The sequence below is a fragment of the Phoenix dactylifera genome, chromosome 6, assembly GCF_009389715.1.
Source record: "Phoenix dactylifera cultivar Barhee BC4 chromosome 6, palm_55x_up_171113_PBpolish2nd_filt_p, whole genome shotgun sequence".
NCBI lineage: Eukaryota > Viridiplantae > Streptophyta > Magnoliopsida > Arecales > Arecaceae > Phoenix > Phoenix dactylifera.
In genome coordinates this window covers 13,041,035-13,060,574 of record NC_052397.1, presented here as the reverse complement: position 1 = coordinate 13,060,574, position 19,540 = coordinate 13,041,035, and the positions used below count along the sequence as shown (strand labels likewise).

Below are 19,540 nucleotides of genomic sequence, written 5' to 3'. Positions count from 1 at the left end.
TTTCTTTCCCTTTTTTCTTGGTATCTTTCTCATTTTGAGTTCCTGAGGGCAATTACATAACGTACAAGTTTATTCAAACTTAGGACACCCCACACTGAAAGGAGGCCATGGATCAACTAAGATATATTTCCGGGAAAAGAAAATTTGTTTTTTTTGCATATTAAAGGGTAGAATAATGACTTCTAAGATGGCTACTCATAAAGCTTTAATTTAAGAGGTTTTTTTGGTATGCTGTAAGCAGAGTTGCAGTGCAAATCAAGTTTTTTTTTTTTTTTGGTACAACGAACGACTGATTACATAGCTCTAACGTGAGTACAGCCAGTAGAATCAAGGGAGAGAAGATGACGAAGAGGTGGAAGGGCAGTAAAATGATATGTCTATAGGACCTCTTCAGAATATTGGGCAGCAAAGGAGGCGATCCAATTTACGATCTTGTTCGCCTCTCGCTATACATGTACAGGCTGAAAAGCACTACAATTGCTTGCCAACCAATGAATATTGCCGAGCAATGGTTTACCATCCGCCTCCGCTCCTCATCCTGTATCCATTCAATCACCGTAGCTGAGTCCCCTTCAAAGAAGATAGACTCAGCCTTCAGCACCCATCTCGCATATATGAATATAGGAATACACAAAAGTTAATTTTTAGATATTTTTATCAGTAAAGCTTTGAAAATATCATAAAGAATAAGATAAAGTAAGTATATTCTTCTTTTTTATGAAAGAGAAAATGGTTTTTTATAGAAATAACGATTAACATATGAAATATCGCAGTATTATTTAATGACCTGAATATATATGATAAGTCAAATAAACTCATTATATATATATATATATATATATATATATATATATATATATATATATATATTGTAACTTGGTTTTTAAAGGCTTGTCATTTAAATCAAGGATTATTGGCAATAAATTAAGATACATAACCTTTATTTATATCTCAATAATAAGCACAATACATAATCTCTATTTATGCCTCAATAACAACCACAATTTTTCCGACCGGGAGATGTGCCCATGAAAGTCTCTCTTGAAAAAAAAAAATTAGTTTGATCGGTCGATTTCGAGGCTCAAATTATAGAATTTTGCTTTGATTATGCGGTGCTCTATATCCTTTGAAGCCAACCATTGGTTGATCATAATGCTTGTAATTGAATTTGACTGGATTTGGACCCTTAGCCCAATGAAGGTACTAGGACTTAAACAGAGAGAGTATGTAAGTATGGGTGGCAATACTTAATCATTTAACCTGTTTAACGTACTTTCATCCATTGTAGATCAAGGTAGATTACCTATTTAATAAAATGGTCAGATTTAGATCTGAATTGTGAACCTATTTAATAAATAGGTTGGGTTTGAATTGATAAATTTTTGATTTATTATGTATCCGATCCGACCAATATCTTGTCTGATCTGACCTGACCCAATCGCCACCCCTATATGTGAGGACCCATATGGATATGTGTTTAATTCCATATCGGCTATGTATTGGATAAATTTTGGATATTTATACAGTATCAAAAAATCTAAATAATATGTTATGGATATCCTTTTTGGATGAAGTGCTGTAAAGAGAGTTGGATTGGCTTTCGACATGGACGTGCGGTATTTTGGGAATTTAATCTCTTGTGCACATGGGTGGAGATTTGGAAAAGGGTTCAACTTTGGCGGTATTATTTTTCAAGTTTTTTTTTCACAGGCAAATAATTTTAATCAATGGCAATTCCAACATTATTTGGAAAAAAGAAGAACAATTAATCCCCTTCCTAAAGAGTTGGAGCAAATTACCCTTTTGTGATGAAATACAGCAGTTGACCATCGTGCTACAGAGCAAAAGTTAGAGCAAAGTGTGGTCGTGCAACCAGCTGGTACAGCAGTTGATCCCAATATCCCATACTATAACAGAACGATAGCTAAATCATTTTATAGGTATTGTAATCAATAATGCTCCCAACATCATTTTTGTAAACAATGAAAAAATACTCCCAATATTTGGGGGCCTAAGACGGACTTACTAGAGGAGGTCTTTTTTTTTTTTTAATGGTGAATTTTTTTTAATAAATATAAAATACTTTAAAATTTTATTTAAAATTTATTCGTCTAGCTTTTTGAGATGCAAAATTACTAATCAAACTTTTATACTCAGGATCCATTAAAATACTGTCTAGAGCTCCTTTTGAGATTCAATGAGTTTACCAATTTTTTTTTCTTTTTTAGTTTTTCATACCCACATTCATATTTTCTATTCGACATTTTAATCTAAAAATAATATTATCAAACAAAACAATTAAAAAAATCTTCAAAAAAATCAAAATATAAAAAAGTTGAAAAAATAAAACTTGATTGTGTCCAAAAAAACGAACAGGTCCCGATAAGTAGTGTCGAACTCGACGGTGAGAAGAGGCCGAACCGCCGAAGTTGGGCAGCGAAGATAAAATTGGATGCTTTCTGTAATCCCTTTGGAACTTGGATGCTCCCGGGTACCGGCTTAGAGTTAGTAGATGTGGACCTATGGACCTGGCATTCACCAATTCCAAGATTAAACCACACAATATAATACAGAAAAAAAGAAGAAAAGCTAATCAATCACAAACAAAAAGGGGAGGTTGAGCTCATTAAACCACACAATATGATACAGAAAAAAAGAGGAAAAGCTAATTAATCACAAAAAAAACTAGAACAAATCTGCCCCACCTAACTTGGCCCACTTGAGGACCATAATCAGTTAACCTTTTTTGACACTCTAATAGGTTGGCTTGATTTCGTTTATTAGCTTGTAACTTTTGGAATCAAGAGAAGTAGATACCATATTCTGAGTTTAATGCATCTCAAATCTACCCCATGCACCTCTACTTCAATAGCCAGATGCAACCCAAACCTTCCACCACGGCACCACCATACTAAACCCCTCAACCTCCATCCTGACCCAATTCCTCTCTGGCTCCCTCCATTCCTCTCGAGAAGACACCCCACGGTCCCCACCCCCTCCTCCCTCACCACCTCACCCTCACGCTCGCTCGCCCCAAAACCCCCCTCCCTCAAGCGGTGCATCGCCCTCCTCCATACATGCAAATTCCTCCTCAAAAAAAAAAGAAAAAAGACTAGAACAAGATTAGAGATCAAAAAAGATTAAAAGGGGAGGTTGAAGAGATCGAGAGGGATGGAGGGAGCCCAGGTTCTTGCCTTCTTGGAGCCGGAGCCGGGCTGCCGGAGGACGGCGGACGTGGACCGTGGTCCGTGGACTGCTGGCGCTGACGAGATCGAGAGGGATGGAGGGAGCCCGGAGGCCGCGGAGGCCGGAGCGGCGGAGCCTGGAGGTCGGAGGAGCCGAGCTGCTGAGGAGACCTGGGGAAATGGAAAAGAAGGTTCAGCAAAGAAAAAAAAAGCTCTGGCAGAGAAGGGGGAGGAAATGACCGTTGTTTCTCAATTCCGCCCGCCCACCTATAGCTCGTAGCCTGCTACCGCCGGAACGCACTGACACTATAGCGGTGTCCTCCTATCCTACCTTTCAGATGTGAAAGCTGTGCAGCATTAAGGCGGAATAAAAAATGGGCCTTCCTCGGGCCGGGGGCCTTAGGCGGCCTCGAGCCACCCCTGGCCACATCCAAATACTAGGACTTGCCAGTTTTAGAAGGAAGCAGGATTTCAGCCACATAGTTTTTGATCTATTTAAGACCTGCCATGCAGCCAAGATATAGAATACTCCTGGAACTTGGGTTGTAAAGGATCAATATATACTTTGCCACTTGGCCAGAGGAAATATCAGGTAAAAATCGTAGTAGAACACACATCACCAAGAATGTACATCTATGGTGCTCATTGCTGTACTATGAACTGACCGTCTCATCTCTTTCCTCAAAGTGGTGGATCGAACTTTGATCATGTCACGAGAGTGGATTCAGTTGGTTTCATCGATCATTCTACGTGAGCTCGAAAGACTTATTCCGGAGGACGGGATCAGATCAGATTCAGAATCGGAATGGATTCTTGAAGACCGGCACAAAGAGAACGAGCTCATGTTCGAAGATGAAGATCCAAAGCTGATAAGAAAATGTATATGATTGATTCAAATGATTCAGCAAAACATATATTAGAATAACCCATTAATTGCAACTTTTATTTGATACAGCAGCACTGTTTAAAGACAAAAATAAAATAGAAAAGAACAAGAAATTTTGCAACGACAGAGAACCATGCAAATCTCTAGTCCTTTCCTGGATCCCCCTCGTTCAATCTACTCAAGCTCGAAAGCCGACACCGGGAAGCTGTCGGACAGCCCAGTGCCAGTCTTGAAAGTGATCTTCTCTGTCGAGGGATCATCGATGTACACCTCGACAACCGAGAGCCACAGCAGCAGCTCCTTCGTCTTCACCCCAGTTATTTTCTTCAACTTTCGCTGCTCCACGAAGGCTGTCACCTCGGTGGCATACGACACCGTCTGCTTGATCTTCTTGAACGTGTGCTCCTTCTTCTTCTTGTGGACGAGCCACATGAACCCAGCCGCACGGTTGTAGCCAAACTCCTCGACGTTCTCGAGGGGAAACAAGCCCCTAGGGAGGCCGAGCTCTTCGAGGAGTTGGATGGACTTCGTCCTGCAGAGGTCGTCACCGCGGTGGACCTCGGCGCCCTGACGATAGCTCTCAATGGTCTGGGATGCCATCCTAGGTAATGTATGCGTGATTACTAGAAAACAAGCAGGTGGTTGGAAGAGGAGCAAAGAAGAGTACGTAGATTATAACAATAAGATCGAAGAGGCTGAGGCTAATGGGTTATGGATCGGAGGGATCAGGGAGAATTTATAGATGGAGGGTAACGTTTGGCCGAGAGCGTGGCCAACTTGAAATGATCGGAAGAACGAAAGGAAACAACAGACTTGCAATTTCTTTTAGGTGAACTGGTCGTTCACGAAAAGTAACAGCGTCTCAAGGACCGATGAAGTCGTCGCGGATGAGCTTATCTGGACCATGGCTCGCGACTCGACCGGGTCATCAGGAAGGTGAAGTAAGGTCGTAGTTGGAAGGCCTTCTCACTTATCAAGGAGATATGGTGATGATGGCGCAATATTATTATATAGCGAGGGGAACAAAAGAAAGTCAACATGGGAGTGCTGGCTTGAATATAGTTTTAAAATGAATCTAGAACCAGCCTTTCCATAACTGGAATCAAATGTGGTCCAAGAAAGTGGTTAGAACAAGTCTTGAAGCAGTAGAATGTTGAAAAAATGGTGACCATAATGTGCAGGGGGACCATGAAGAGATCATAATAAAATTGCCGTGAGGCTTAATAATTTTGAAATTGTCAGCCCATTTGCATAGGCAATGCATGTTAAGTATGTAAAGAAACATAATTATGTAGATACTAATAACAAAATAATTTGGATAGTATTCAACCTGAATCCAACCGTCCAACCACCCACGGGGTTTGGGCTCAACAATTCCAGCCTGATCTCAAGTAGGATTAGCTTAGGATTGAGCTTTAACCGAACCCAACCTTGACCCTAACCCTAACTTGACCTAGTCTGATATATAGACAAATGAGTAACTAACATTTATGTTTTATATAGATTACTTACATGTTTTATACTTATATCTTTTTCAAGTGAAACATATAATTATATCTTTGATCTTGTTAAATTATGTATAAGTGTACCGTAGAAACTTAATTTGGATCAATCGAACAAAAATATCCCAAATCATGCATTTCTCTATCATAAAATTTCCATGCAACTCAATTTAATCCATCCGACATGACACAACCCAACTCAATTTGGAGATCCAGCCGATCAATGGGAAGGTGTTCTTCATATCATGGTCAGGAGATGGATTAGGAGATCATAATAGTGATAAGGAAGCACGTCTTTTCAACAATACCGGAAGGAACAGAAGAACGGTCAGCATTGGATAGCTAATTTTAATGTTGTTTGAACTTCGAAGAAAACTTGAAGTTGGACTTCCTCCAACCGGAATAAAATGAGACAGAGCTAAGAAAATTGTAAGAAAGGTAGTGCAAAGGCATAGCAACTATAAAGAAATCCTAATCCAATTCTTTCATATAATTAGTCTAAATTCGCATGAAATGAAAATTGAAAACAAAAAAAAATTAAAAATAGAAAACAAAAACAATTAATAAGGAAGATAAATAATCCTACAATCCTCTTAGATCGATCGTGGAAAGAATAAAAGATGCAATTTGTGATGAACCGGCCCATCCATATAGACTAGAGAGGCTCAGTTGGCAAGGCTGACTCCCTCAGAGAGGGATTTTTACCAAGTTCTTAGCCCATTAGACCATTTGTTGCCACCAAATCTAGACCGATGCCTAAATCAGAATAGCGAGACAACAATATAGAAGGAAGAGGATTTCAACATAGGGTGATTTTGTGAGTATTATTGCATGAATTATTTGTTGCATTCCTGAGGTCTTTCAGGCTATCCCTTTATATAGAAGAGCTCACTTTATTGTTACCTAACCTGACATGGTGTGCAATAATGGCCAGGTAATGGCCGGTAGTATGGTCGCGGCGTGGGAGTCAGTCCACGTGGGCAGCATGCAGCGGGGCACAGGCGGTGGTGTTGCCACGACTACGGGCTGCTAGAGCTATCAGTTATTAGGATTGTCAGCCCTTGTCGACATGTGTTAATTGTTCTTCTCGGCTAATAGCTCCTCCTCGGTCAAGACCGAAGTTGCTTACCTTGGTTGGTTGGTTGTTCGGCTGGGGCGAAGTTGTTTTTCTCGGTTTATGTCTTAGGTCAATGCAATAGATCTGGCTCGAGGTCGAGGTGTCCAATATTTTCTCTATTACTTGCCCTTCACTTTCGAGGCCAAATTGCATTTTGGTTCGGGCGACGGAAGTCAAGTCATCACTTCGATTGAGGGCGAGACTTTCATCACAGGCAATAAATGCGTCGATCTGTCTTCTCGAAGCGTCGCTGTATTCGGGTTGTCCCAAGGCGTCATCATTGGATAGTTTCCTTTGAGGCACCTATATGCCCTCAGATCTTTGGCTTCCAGGCAACTCTTATTACCTTCAGAATATAAGCAGGTTCTAACTTTTCGATAATTTTCTCTGCTAATAAGAATGAACACTCAGCCTGAGAGCTTTATACTTGCATGCTATGAAACTGCAAGCGTCTCCATCCGCTTCAGAAAATTTGAGTATTTCATAGACTGTTAGTATTTCTCTTGGTCAGTGTATTGGAAAACGTATGCTAGTTAGTGATGCATTTATGTCATGATTACGGTCTTCTAAAGAGCTTCAATCTTCATTTGAGCTACTTGCCTTAGCTCTAATCTTGTCAGTGCCGAGATAGTTGTCAAGGATACCAGCATTCATAAGCAAGCAAAATATCTTCTTCCTCCTCACACCAGCTCCATGCCTCCATTGGCAGTGCATTGCTTCTTGCTCTAATCTGCTTGTGACCTCAAGCGCCTTCATTTACTAGCTCATACCGTTACTGAAATGAACCAGACCATCTCAAATCAGCTAGAAGTTGGTCAAGAATGCTCACAATAGAGGATCTTTACATTCACGAAGGCGACATTTCAGAGCCATTTAGCACATCCAGTTTTAAATTTTGACCAAATTAAAATTATTGGACAATAGAGGTCTAATGGTCTGCTTAGTTTATAAGGAATAAACATCTTTCTAAATGTTGTTTGAACTAAAGTTAAATAGGAACCAAAAAGAACCTCAGGGACTTTTATAACTTACCAACTACTTGTTATCTCCCTTTTTTTTTCCTCTTTCTTGTCAGTTTTCTTATTTCTGAGTTCTTAAGGGTGATTACATAATATACCAGTAGATTCAAACTTAGGACTGCACGAAGCCCTATTACTTTTAGGGGGGAACATTGTACCGTAGAACTCGAAAATTCATCCGATTTTAGAAAAAAAAAGTATACTATAATAGAATTAGAACTGATCATAGCCCGGCCTCGAGCCTAAACTCTATTCAGTTTTAATCTGAGTTTGGGCCTAGCATATATAAAATATAATATATTTTATGCCCAAACTCATCCCATGATCAGCTTTAAATAGGATATTGTATAGGCAAATTATAGCTCCTAAAAGTTTGGTGCGTGCAGTCTCTCGCTGTGATGAATCTCACTTCCGGATCTTATCCGTTTTTTTTTTGTAGTGGTCAAAATAGTTCAGGTTGAATCTAATGATCCTCTCAAATCACACCCCCCCCCCCCCCCCCCCCCCCCCCAAAAAAAAAAAAAAGAAAAAAAAAGTCCCTTTACCATCCCTCTTACACCTCCTTTTGGATTGACTTCTGATATGGATGAGTGGTAGTTTGGGAATTTAATCCCTTGCACACGTCTGAGGAAATTATGGGTCCAACTTCCGCAGTATTATTTTCCAAGTTTTTTCCACAGGCAATTAATTTTAATCATTTGTACTTGCAACATTATTTGGAAAAGAAGAAAAATTTATTAGTTGGAACGAATTACCGTTTTGTGATCAAATACTGCAGTTGACCATCGTGCTATATAGCTAGACTACATACAGGCCCATTGCCCTAACAGAATTATCAACAGCTACGGTTGTAGGCTATTCCTTCAACAGCGACGCATGGCAGCTTTGTCTATATGTTTTGACCTACTAATTAAAATCTGTCACGGACCAAATTGTCCGAAGCTTGGTCTTTTGAGCAAAACCTAGAACTTTGGTTGTAAAGGATCCATATTTTGCCTCTTGTCCAGAGCAAATGTCTGTTCCCACAGATCTCGAAACTGGGAATGTAAAAGCTCTCATTACTGTACTTCAAACTCAAAGTACACATATTATTAATTGAATCAAAAAAATTATTAATAAAACCATTATTACAAAATTAAATCGCTTCATATGCAAAGAGATTTTCTAGATCAAAATATTGGCAGTATTGTCTCCTGAGTTTTTCGTGCAAGTAATTATATTTACAATATTATTCCAAAAAATATGATGATAATCTTTTAGAAGTTAGAGCAAAGTGTTGTCGTGCGACCAATTGATCCCAATATCCCATACTATAACAGCACGACAGCTAAATCATTTTATAGGTATTGTAATCAATAATGCTCCCAACATCATTTTTTTTAAAAAAAATCTTTACTACAGTGAGAGCAAATGGTTGTCTTGTGACCAAATACAGCTGTGTAAGGTCTATGATTTCGGCCATATCGTTTTTGATCTATTTAAGATCTAACATGCCCCCGAGATATAGAATAATCCTGGAATTTGGGTTGTAAAGGATCAGTTTGCCACTTGGCCAAAGGAAATATCTGGTAAAAATCGAAGTAGGACACACATCACCAAGAATGTACATCTATAAGGCTCATTACTGTACTATAAACTTTAAGAACATGTATATGATTGATTCAAATGATCAAGCAAGACATATACTAGAATAGACCATTAGTTGCAACTTTTATTTGATACAAACTCAGAATAGAAAAGAACTAAAAATATTTTAGCAATATGTTTGAACAGTAGTTAGACCCACTGATTTGCATGTTCCAGCTCAAAGATGACAGAAAACCGAAGCCCTAGTCCCTTCACCACCTCAAGCTACTCCAGGTCGAAAGCCGACACCGGGAAGCTGTCGGACAGCCCGGTTCCAGTCTTGAAAGTGATCTTCTCCGTTGAGGCGTCATCAATGTACACCTCGACAACAGAGAGCCACAGCAGCAGCTCCTTCGTCTTCACGCCCGTTATCTTCTTCAGCTTGCGCTGCTCCACGAAGGCTGTCACCTCGGTGGCATACGCCACCGTCTGCTTGATCTTCTTGAACGTGTGCTCCTTCTTCTTCTTCTGGATCAGCCACATGAACCCAGCCGCACGGTTGTAGCCAAACTCCTCGACGTTCTCGAGGGGAAACAAGCCCCTAGGGAGGCCGACCTCTTCGAGGAGCTGGATGGAATTCTTCTTGCAGAGATCATCACCGCGGTAGACCTCGGCACCCTCACGGTGGCTCTCAATGGTCTGCGATGACATGTTATTATCAGAAGGGCTTGGAAGGGAAGTGAATATTGGAAGTGTTGGGAGACTAAGGGTGGTGGTGATAAGAGAAATGAGTGAAGGAGGGAGTATTTATAGATGCGAAGATGGTGATGAAGAATGGTTTCTGACTTTGGATGGGGTCTGGATCGAGTACCGGCCTCGACACGGTTGATGGACTGCATTGATGGAGGACGATATAATTGATCGGTTAAGAGCCGTAAAGAAGAGGTCAAGAGAAGACAAGTCAACAAAGACGGACGGACAGCTCCGTTACGTCTTCTTGTAGTTGGCCTCGTAATCTTCTTCCAAGCTCCCAAGTCTCTGTCTTAAGCTATAATTCGGGTCTGGAATAGCAGAGTTCATGGGACCAGCTCATGTCCTTTGACTGAATCATTCAAAAACCATGTGATACACGGTCTGTTTCCGTGTATAATACTTGGCAAATCATGTGGTCAATCTTGGACGACGTGAAAATAATAATAAGAAGACGAAGAAATGGAAGTATTGCCCATTTTGTGGAAGAAATTGTCCTTGTTTCTTCAGTCTCTTGGACTTTCTGTTTAAAAGAATGTTGATTTATCCAAAAACATAGAGTATAAAAGATAGATCAAATGATCATGATGCATTTCCATCTGCCCTGTTACAGAAGAAATATGCGCTTCTCTATTGCAGGGATCCTAATGGTGGTAATACATGATTTTACTCATTAATATTAAAACGGTGCAGCTATCTGTCTGTTATAACACAGTGCATTAAGTCGTACTTAGGGCTGTCCTAGGCATAAGGCATGTCCATGCTCCACCCATGCTGGATCTGTAGGCTCATGGAATGGGGATCGGGTCCTGGAGCTTTCGCATAAAAGAAGGATTCACCTTCGTTCACACGAATCCGCCATTGGATCATGCACCAGTTGCTGTGCAATCTTTGTAAAAAGATGGATGTTGGAGTTCGGAGCGCATTACGATATGTGCGGAGGGTGATCCAATGGTAGATTTATGTGAAAAAAAAAATGAATTCTTCTTTTGCGCGAAGGATGCAACCCCATTCCAATGTAATGGTGTTGGGTCAACACATGCCTATCCCTTGTTTAGATCCTGCTAAAAGTTTGCACAATCTATATAAACCCGTTCAACTAGACTAGACTAGACTTTGGACCCAATTTGGATAAATAGTTTTCTTGATATGTATTACATAGTTTTATTATTTTATCCGTCACATTTCTTATTTTTTGTGTGCAACACCTCACTTTTAAATTCATATATCTAATATTACCTCCTTTCTAAAGAAGTTTAGAAGGGGCAAAAGGAAAAGCCAAAAATAGTAGTTCGCGAAAAACTAGAATCAAGAGAAATTCATAGGCTGGAAATAAAAGAACAACGTGTTGTATCCTAGCTAGATTTAGTAGGAACCGGACCATTTCTACATGGCCTTCTGCATTGTGGCTTCAGATGTGACTTCCTTGCCTGAAAACACCTTGCGATTTCTCTCCAACAATAAGCACCAATTCACACCAAGAACTTTGGTATCCCATGCATTCACAAAGTTCTTGAGGTGCGATCTTTTCCTCTAATAGCCGAGAGAGACCTTAAAGTAATTCTATATCGCCAATGGATCCCTGTTAGACCATTGATCCTTCTCCAGATTCTTGCATCTTGTGGATAATGCAATAGTAAATGTTCAGTCTCTTTGGAAAAAAAAAAATCTCTTCCAAGTTGTTCTTGCACAGATGATAATTAGGGGTAGAAGTGGAACAGATAATATCCATCCGGATTTATTTTTGTATCCAAATCTATCTAGCTATGTATAGAAATTTGAGTATCCTAATAATATTCGTATCCATATCTATCAAAAAAAAAAGAAGATATAGATATGGATAGACAACTACCCGATGTGTATCAGAATATCTGATTCCATTTATAATCCTATTTAATTTTATATAGCAGTCATGAATTTTTAAAAAATAAATAACCATGTCAATATGCTATTAATTTGATTTATCATCTACATAGTAATGTCTTTGTGGTCATAAAGTTTAATTATCTGATTTATATCTATACTTCCAATATCCAGTTTGTATTCATATTTATTTAAAATAAATATGGATATGAATTTTTGCATCTGATTAACATCTTTATCTATATCCGTATTTGTCAAATAAAATAAATATAGACCCATATCCCAATTTCAGCCATAATGATAATTGAAAAAGGCATACCATCCTTTTTCGTTAAGAACGTCTTATGTATTTAGCTTATTTTTTAAAATCTTCTTTGAGGCTATAAAGTATCTTCCACAAGGCAGGAGCAATTGCAGAAATAGTTTCCCCATGATTCGTGAATCCGTAGAACAATTTTACTAAATAGATCTTGCTACTCATCCATTTTCATTGGAAAGAGCAACAAGAAGCAAGTTACACTTTTCATTAACTATAGTGAAATATTTATTACATGATTCTCCATTCTCCCCTCACTAAATCCTTCAAAACATCTATCATATGCTTTTTCACACCATCATCATTGAATTCAAGGTCCTCCTGCCATAATTGCTAAAATTTAAGCCTTGATTCTATCTTGAATCCAAAGATAACTGCATTGATGAATGTTGTTGTTTAGTAGCTAGAAGCTTCAAAAGGTCAAGTGGGACAAGGAATGGGAAGAAACGTGACAGGTATTCTATAATGACTAATGAAAATTTTCTTGGTAAAGATATCTTGATCTGCCAATATGTAAAACATGGATCTTATTTTCAAAGAAACCTAACTTTTTACATCGAGTTTGTCATTAGTTAGTGAATAGTTTTAAGATGTATCAAGGGGGAAACCCCTGCTCCTACAGAAAAAAAGGGAATAACTTCAAGAGCATGACAAGAGTTGATCCTTCCAACTGACTATACCTACGAAAGATTTAGATCTAGCATCAATCTAATCCAATTTGTACCCGATCCAAGCCAAATCCAATCCCTATATACTTTGAGAGATTGTAATTTATTATGTCTGATTGATTTTCCTTTTTCCTTTTTTTGTAGCAAAAATGCATGACAGATTTTCAAGGACAGATTTCAGTGATCATTTTTGGCCTATTAAAAATAACCATCTACCCGGAGTAATCATCTGCCCTATTATTGCATCAATTGATTGCTCATTAGGCAAAGTAATCATCTACTACCATCTAAGATTGGAGTTCAACACTTGTCGCCAAACAAGTAAATCCAAAGCATCCATACTGCAAAATCAGAGCATTTAAATGAATGATATGATTTTCTGAAGACATATATGGCAATAAGACCATTGAATGAACTTTTATTTGGTACAGCAGCTATTATAAAGTGAAAAGCAAATCAGATACTGAAGTCTTAGTAATGTTCTTAACACACACAAAAGAGCGAAGTCCTAATTCCCATTTCCAGTTCAAAGAGGAATCGGAACAAGCTCTAGTCCCTGACCCTCTTCTCTTTGACACACTATTCAAGCTCGAAGGCCGACACTGGGAAGCTGTCAGAGAGGCCAGTGCCGGTCTTGAAAGTGATCTTATCGGACGAGGAGTCATCGATGTACACCTCGACAACAGACAGCCACAGCAGCAGCTCCTTCGTCTTCACCCCCGTCATCTTCTTCATCTTGCGCTGCTCCACGAAGGCTGTCACCTCGGTGGCATACGACACCGTCTGCTTGATCTTCTTGAACGTGTGCTCCTTCTTCTTCTTGTGGACGAGCCACATGAACCCAGTCGCACGGTTGTAGCCAAACTCCTCGACGTTCTCGAGGGGAAACAAGCCCCTAGGGAGGCCGAGCTCTTCGAGGAGTTGGATGGACTTCGTCTTGCAGAGGTCGTCACCGCGGTGGACCTCGGCGCCCTGACGATAGCTCTCAATGGTCTGGGATGCCATCTTTTTTATTAGAAGGGATTGTAAAGGATGTGTATGGAAGTGTCGGAAGTCTAAGGGAGGTGGTGATGGAGAGATGAGGGAAAGAGAAGGTATTTATAGATACGAGGGTGGTGATTGGTGAAGGAGTGGAGAACGGGATGAAGTTTGAATGAGTGCGGGGGTGGGGAGACTTTTGACGCCGGCCTAGACGCGGTTGATGGGCCCACAGGATCAGGAGGGCCTATAAATGATGAGCTTTCAAATTGGCGAGGTCAAGAGAGATGGTCAAGAAAGACGGACATACAAATAATTTTGGTGTCCTTTATATTTGGCCTTCTAGATACCATAGCTTTGTCTAGAGAGGTGTTGAAGCCTTGGGGTATACGTTTGGTCTTGGACACCAGAGCTAAGGAAACAAACTCGTATATCCCTCTGATCTAATCGTTCAGAAAACATCAGATACACGGCTTATTCCAGTCTATATGATATGCCGGGTCATTTGGCCAGCCATAGTGTCAAAGCGTAAAAAAAAAAAAATGAAACGGATGCACATATTGTGAAACACATTCCCCTCATTTCTATCTCTCTAGACTTAGTAGACTGAAATTTATAGATGAAGAGATTGAAGGACTATCTGTATGCACTAAAATGGGACGTGTAAGAAGATTTATGGGTATTAAATCACATATCAAGAGCGGTGGTGGCCAAAACATTACTGCATACGGAGGAGTTCTTCGGCACTGCTGAGATTTCACCCACCAAGTTGGCCAGAAATATTTGAGGCCCCTCCTTCTGCTCTTGCCGCATCCAGATATGTTTTCGTATCCTGGATGCCTCTATCTCCTGGTTTTCTGAAGGTGAATTTTGATGGCAATGTGGCCGATGATGAAAGAGGCGGAGGCACAGGCTTCATCATCAGAGATCATAAGTCCAGACTAATAGCAGTGGGGGGGGCAGCAGTTTTTCGATTCTTCGGTGGTGTGTGCTGAGCTTAGAGCCACCTAGGAGGGCATCTCCTATGCCTGACAGACTCTACGTGCAGACCAGATCATCCTTGAGGGAGACTCCACCACAGTGATTGATTGGATCAGGGGTCGGAGGTATGCAGGTGAGAGCAAGCCATTACTACTTGATATTCGCAGACTACTGTAGGAGTGTGGTGCCTATCAGGTCACATATATCTATAGAAAAACAAACTGTGCTGTTGATTGGGTTGCTTCCTATGCGGCTCACCATTCTGAAGATTTTGTTTGGAGGGAGCATGACATAGTGCCGAGTTCTTTATCTGTTTTGTTGTTTTTGGATTTTGTTGGCCGCATCCACATCCGTAGGGACCGCTATTGTACCCCAAAAAAAAAAACACATACAATTGCGCTTGCAGTAAAGATATACTTGAATTGTAGTTGTTATATAATAAGCTTTGAATCTTTGGACTAACTCGATAGCATTGATTTAGAATTAGGTCTCTATTGTTATAACTTACAAAGCAATTTCATGCTTTATAAATACTCTTATCTCTACTGCTACCATGGGATTTGTCTCCATAGAGAACAACACAAAGTTCTTGCTCAATGACACGAAAAGAAGAAGGGAAAAGGATGAAGAACACAGAGATCCATTTTCTTTGTTTATTGCTTGAGTTCAAATTGCTCTACAAAGGTCCATTCTTTTTCTTTTTAAAAGTTTAGGATAGGCTAATCTTTACTTTTTACCAGACTCTGACTGAAATTAACCCCACGCCTCTTTATCCAAATGATAAGAGGGTGATACAATCCAAGTAAGTTACAAATGGTTCATTCTGATATCTGGTAGAATGAAACAAATATCGTACTCATGCTTCAGTCTATTAAGCTAGACTTTTCATGATAATGGTAAAATTTGAATTGTAATTTATTAAAACGGATTAAATGTTTCTGATTAAACAAACATTGAAGCAAGCCATCTGGAGTTAATAAATGACCCAACCTCATCTAGCTATGACTTCAAAATCGATACCTAGATTTATAGATTAGGAACTTAATTAAGTTTCAATTGAAGTGATATCATTGAATCATGTTCTTGTTGACAATAGATATCCACATTAACATTTTCTTTAATTCTTTGTACTTGTTTTTATTAACTTTTCTTCTGATTACATAAACAATTATTCATTTTCTTATTCTTGCATTGAGTCTGGACTTGAATGCATTAGGTTTGGTTTTTGTGGTGCGTAACCCAACCCACAGCCCAACTAGTTGGTCAACAACTTGGATCCACGTTTAAGACCATGACCTGAAAAGGAGCACAAACTTTACTATGCTGCGCATGGACGGCTTTTTAGTAGCATCATAGACTACAAATGGAGGGTCACTTGCATTAGCATAATATGTAATTGGGAGAATTGTGATCAACAATGATTCTAAAAATCCTCATTTCTATTAATCAGCATTTATTAAAATCAGCCATGGAATGTAATAAGAAACCCTTTTAATATAAAAAAAATATTGAAAAAAAGAGGGTCAAAGAGTAGGACAATTTATGATGCATATTGAAACTCTTTTTTGATGTAAAGGGAGGCAAAAGGAGCCACCCGGCTTTTACTGAAGATTAATCATATTTACAATAGAGATGAGGGGCAAAGATGAGTTACATTATCAAGAGAGGAGAGGAACAGATGCAAGCAAAAGAAGCTAAATGGCCTCAAACCAAATGACTGATAATGAGGACTGAAAATGTTGATTCTTGTAAGAAGAAACAGTGAAGAAAATGACCTCATCCAGACCTACAAGTAGGAGCATTCATTGTTTGAAAGTTTCAAATAATTTCACAAAAATTTCCAGCCCACTATGTCAGCATCTTTTGAACATAAAGAGTTTTGTTTTGTTGATCAGAAGACTAAGTTGCTGTACCTTCCCATATTGAAACTCTTGTAGGATTGTGCATGCCACATTGCAGTATGCAAAGAATGTTAGAGTTCGAGAGTACATCTCCATTTGCAATATCAACCCAAATGAAGTGAATTCAGTTAGCCAACTATCGATACTGATCAAGTATGACTATTCGTTCACTCATGCACATTATATTATAATCCTCCCATCAAAAAAAAATTGCAATCTTCACAGTATATTTGGAATCTACCATGAAGATATCTGGCCAGAGAGAAGCCCTTAGGAAGTGACACTAGGTTAGGCGCACACAGCATCCATAGATTGTAGCAAGGGAGCTCCAGAGAAGCTCTTGGCTTCTAGCACTTTGCTCGCCAACAGCTTCCACTGCACCTCGTCTTTCTTTTTCTGATGCCACTTCTCCTTGAAATGCCTGTAATGGACGGCAGTACGTAGTATTTAGCACGCTATACTGGTACCGTTCAAATCAAAAGGAATTCAGCTGATGACTTGATAACAAATGGAATTATCGTTATGATGAATACCTGCAGAGGGGAACTTTGCATCCATCTACTTGGATGAATAGCCGAGAGTGGAGCTAAAGCAGTTGCCATATCCTCTTGCAATGAGTGCAGCCAGTGAGGACTCGGTTCTTGCAGCCAGCCAAGTGCCGGACGAGTGCTTCCAGTCCTTTGCAAGCTGGGAAGTTGTGACGTGCTGCGCTTCGCTTTAGAACCTTGTTGGGAGGCCCCTATCGTCCGACATCCATCTCTGCATATTGAAAGTGAATCCTAGGTTCTTCGGTGTTAAGCATGCTGATTTTTTTTTTTTTAAACCATGGCTGAACCTGATCGGATTGCCTACGTACCCCTTCATAAGGGGGATCAAGCCATACGTAGTTCTTTTTATGTTTTAAAACGCAGCGGAAAAATCGAATCAAACAATTTAATTCATGCATGCTTACAAGATCAAATCTAGAAATCAGCACCTTAAGAACACATAGGATTATGCCGGAATCATTTAAACAATTATGCTAAAACTATCATGCATGATTAACTATCAGATCTGAAACTTAAGAACTCTATTCCGATTAATCTCCGAATATCCATCGAATGGATTCTGGAGATAACTCCGTGAGGAGCCCCAAAGGAGGGTAAAACCTCGGGAAATCAGACCTAGACCCTGACTCCAAAATAAAATATTGATATGGGATTAATACCTTTTATGATGGAAGAAACTTATGGATCTGATCCTTGACTTTGCAGCCACGCTCACGAATGGCCTCTATGAGAAGTACACGCGAAGCCCTAGGTAGATCGTCTTCCGCGGGAGTGCTAGCTCGCGCAGGAACGCAGCAATGGCTGAAGCTTTCTCCTTCTAAACACTCAACCTTTGATTGTTCTTCAAGGAGATGGAGGATGGACGTGAGGAAGAAGGAGAAGAAGGGATGGAGGCTCTCAGGGAATTTTTTCAGAATTTTTTGAAACCTCTAAATAAGGTATATCTTGAACCCAAGGCATGGGGGTCTTTTATAGCCAAAAGATCCCCCCACGTATCACACCTAATTTAGCCAACTAATTTGGCTGATAAAATTCCCAAAAAATTCTGGTGGTTTGGCAGCTAAGAGGAGATAAACATATCCAAATTTCGTGCATTTTGGATCCCTAAAAGATAGGAATTCATGCATCCAAAGTTCAGTCGCAGACCACTCTATTTCATGCACCATGCAATCCCTACAAATTAGGAAATTCATCTAAGGTGCCATTTTTATAGGAATTATAGCCCCACGCCTCCTCTCTTCTCACGCCAATTTTTGGCCAAAAATAAAGAGGATAGGCATAGAAAATATTGGAAATAAATTAAGGTGTCATTCTTCTCCAAGAAGATAAGGATGGGTTCCTAAAATTTAGGGATTCTTCTCCTTATCCAATTAATTCTGATTATTTGGACTCATAATCCTCATCAAATAAGGTCTTCTAATTGATTTGGATCAAGCCCAATCCAATTGGGTCAAGTCCCATCAATTGGGTCAAGCTCAATCTACTTGGGTTGAACCCAATCCAATTAGGTCAAACCCTGATGCAGCCCAAATTGAATCCTATTCAATTTGGCTCAACCTAAGCCCAATTACTCAATCAAATTGAGTTCATTAGCAATCTAATTGCTAATTAATCCTCAAATAATTCAATAATTATTTTAATGCAACTTTTGCTTAGGATAATTTGTCAATCTAATTGACCAAATTACCCCTGAATGATTCTTAATCATCAATCAGCCATTTGATCAACCTAGAAACTTCTATGCGTGTGACCTCATAGGTTCGAACCTAAGCCGGTAGTATAGGAACGTCTTTCTATACTAATCGATGTGACCATCTAGCAATGGTACCCGACGTCCGGATAAGCCGAATATATACGAAGCAAATATTTTGGAACCCTGGACTATGGTTACTGTATAATTCAATCCCTTTGACTCCTAATGCCAGGATGACTTAGAGCTCACTGTCAACCCTATAATTAGTACATCCATTATGTGATTAACTTTAGATATCCCGTGACTCCTTACTGGGATTACCCTGGCCAAGGTTTTGCTAAATTAATCACAAGACATTATCTTCTGTTTCCAGGAGGCGTCAATTCCATCTCGACTCACAACTGACTACGCAAGTACTTGACTGCACCCAGTGACCTTCCGTCACTGAATTAGAAATTCAGGTAGTCCGGTACCAAAGTACAGTGAGTTGCTTGCTAGTCACAGGTTGCGATCTCAGGTTAGAGGGCCAAACTTATACCTATATCCACTCGGAACATCTCTTGACAG

General features: G+C 39.6%; 3 protein-coding genes across 3 annotated transcripts; all 3 read right to left on the bottom strand.

Annotated features, from left to right (window-relative positions):
- Positions 1 to 4,107: 4,107 nt before the first annotated feature.
- LOC120111074 lies at positions 4,108 to 13,953 on the bottom strand. Its single transcript, XM_039127459.1, has 2 exons — positions 13,879 to 13,953; positions 4,108 to 4,672 (listed from the first exon to the last, which is right to left on the bottom strand). Exon 2 carries the CDS (start codon positions 4,669 to 4,671, stop codon positions 4,246 to 4,248), a length of 426 nt encoding a protein of 141 aa, XP_038983387.1. The 5' UTR covers position 4,672; positions 13,879 to 13,953; the 3' UTR covers positions 4,108 to 4,245.
- Positions 9,347 to 10,069, bottom strand: LOC103723209. The gene has a single exon (XM_008814058.4). The coding sequence runs from the start codon at positions 9,984 to 9,986 to the stop codon at positions 9,561 to 9,563; it is 426 nt and encodes a 141-aa protein (XP_008812280.1). The 5' UTR covers positions 9,987 to 10,069; the 3' UTR covers positions 9,347 to 9,560.
- Positions 13,238 to 13,918, bottom strand: LOC103723212. The gene has a single exon (XM_008814063.3). It carries the CDS (start codon positions 13,875 to 13,877, stop codon positions 13,452 to 13,454), a length of 426 nt encoding a protein of 141 aa, XP_008812285.1. The 5' UTR covers positions 13,878 to 13,918; the 3' UTR covers positions 13,238 to 13,451.
- Positions 13,954 to 19,540: the final 5,587 nt, after the last annotated feature.

Coding starts and splice junctions, on each gene's coding strand:
- LOC103723209 (XM_008814058.4), bottom strand. CDS start 9,986: ATGTCATCGCAGACCATTGAGAGCCACCGTGAGGGTGCCGAGGTCTAC.
- LOC103723212 (XM_008814063.3), bottom strand. CDS start 13,877: ATGGCATCCCAGACCATTGAGAGCTATCGTCAGGGCGCCGAGGTCCAC.
- LOC120111074 (XM_039127459.1), bottom strand. CDS start 4,671: ATGGCATCCCAGACCATTGAGAGCTATCGTCAGGGCGCCGAGGTCCAC.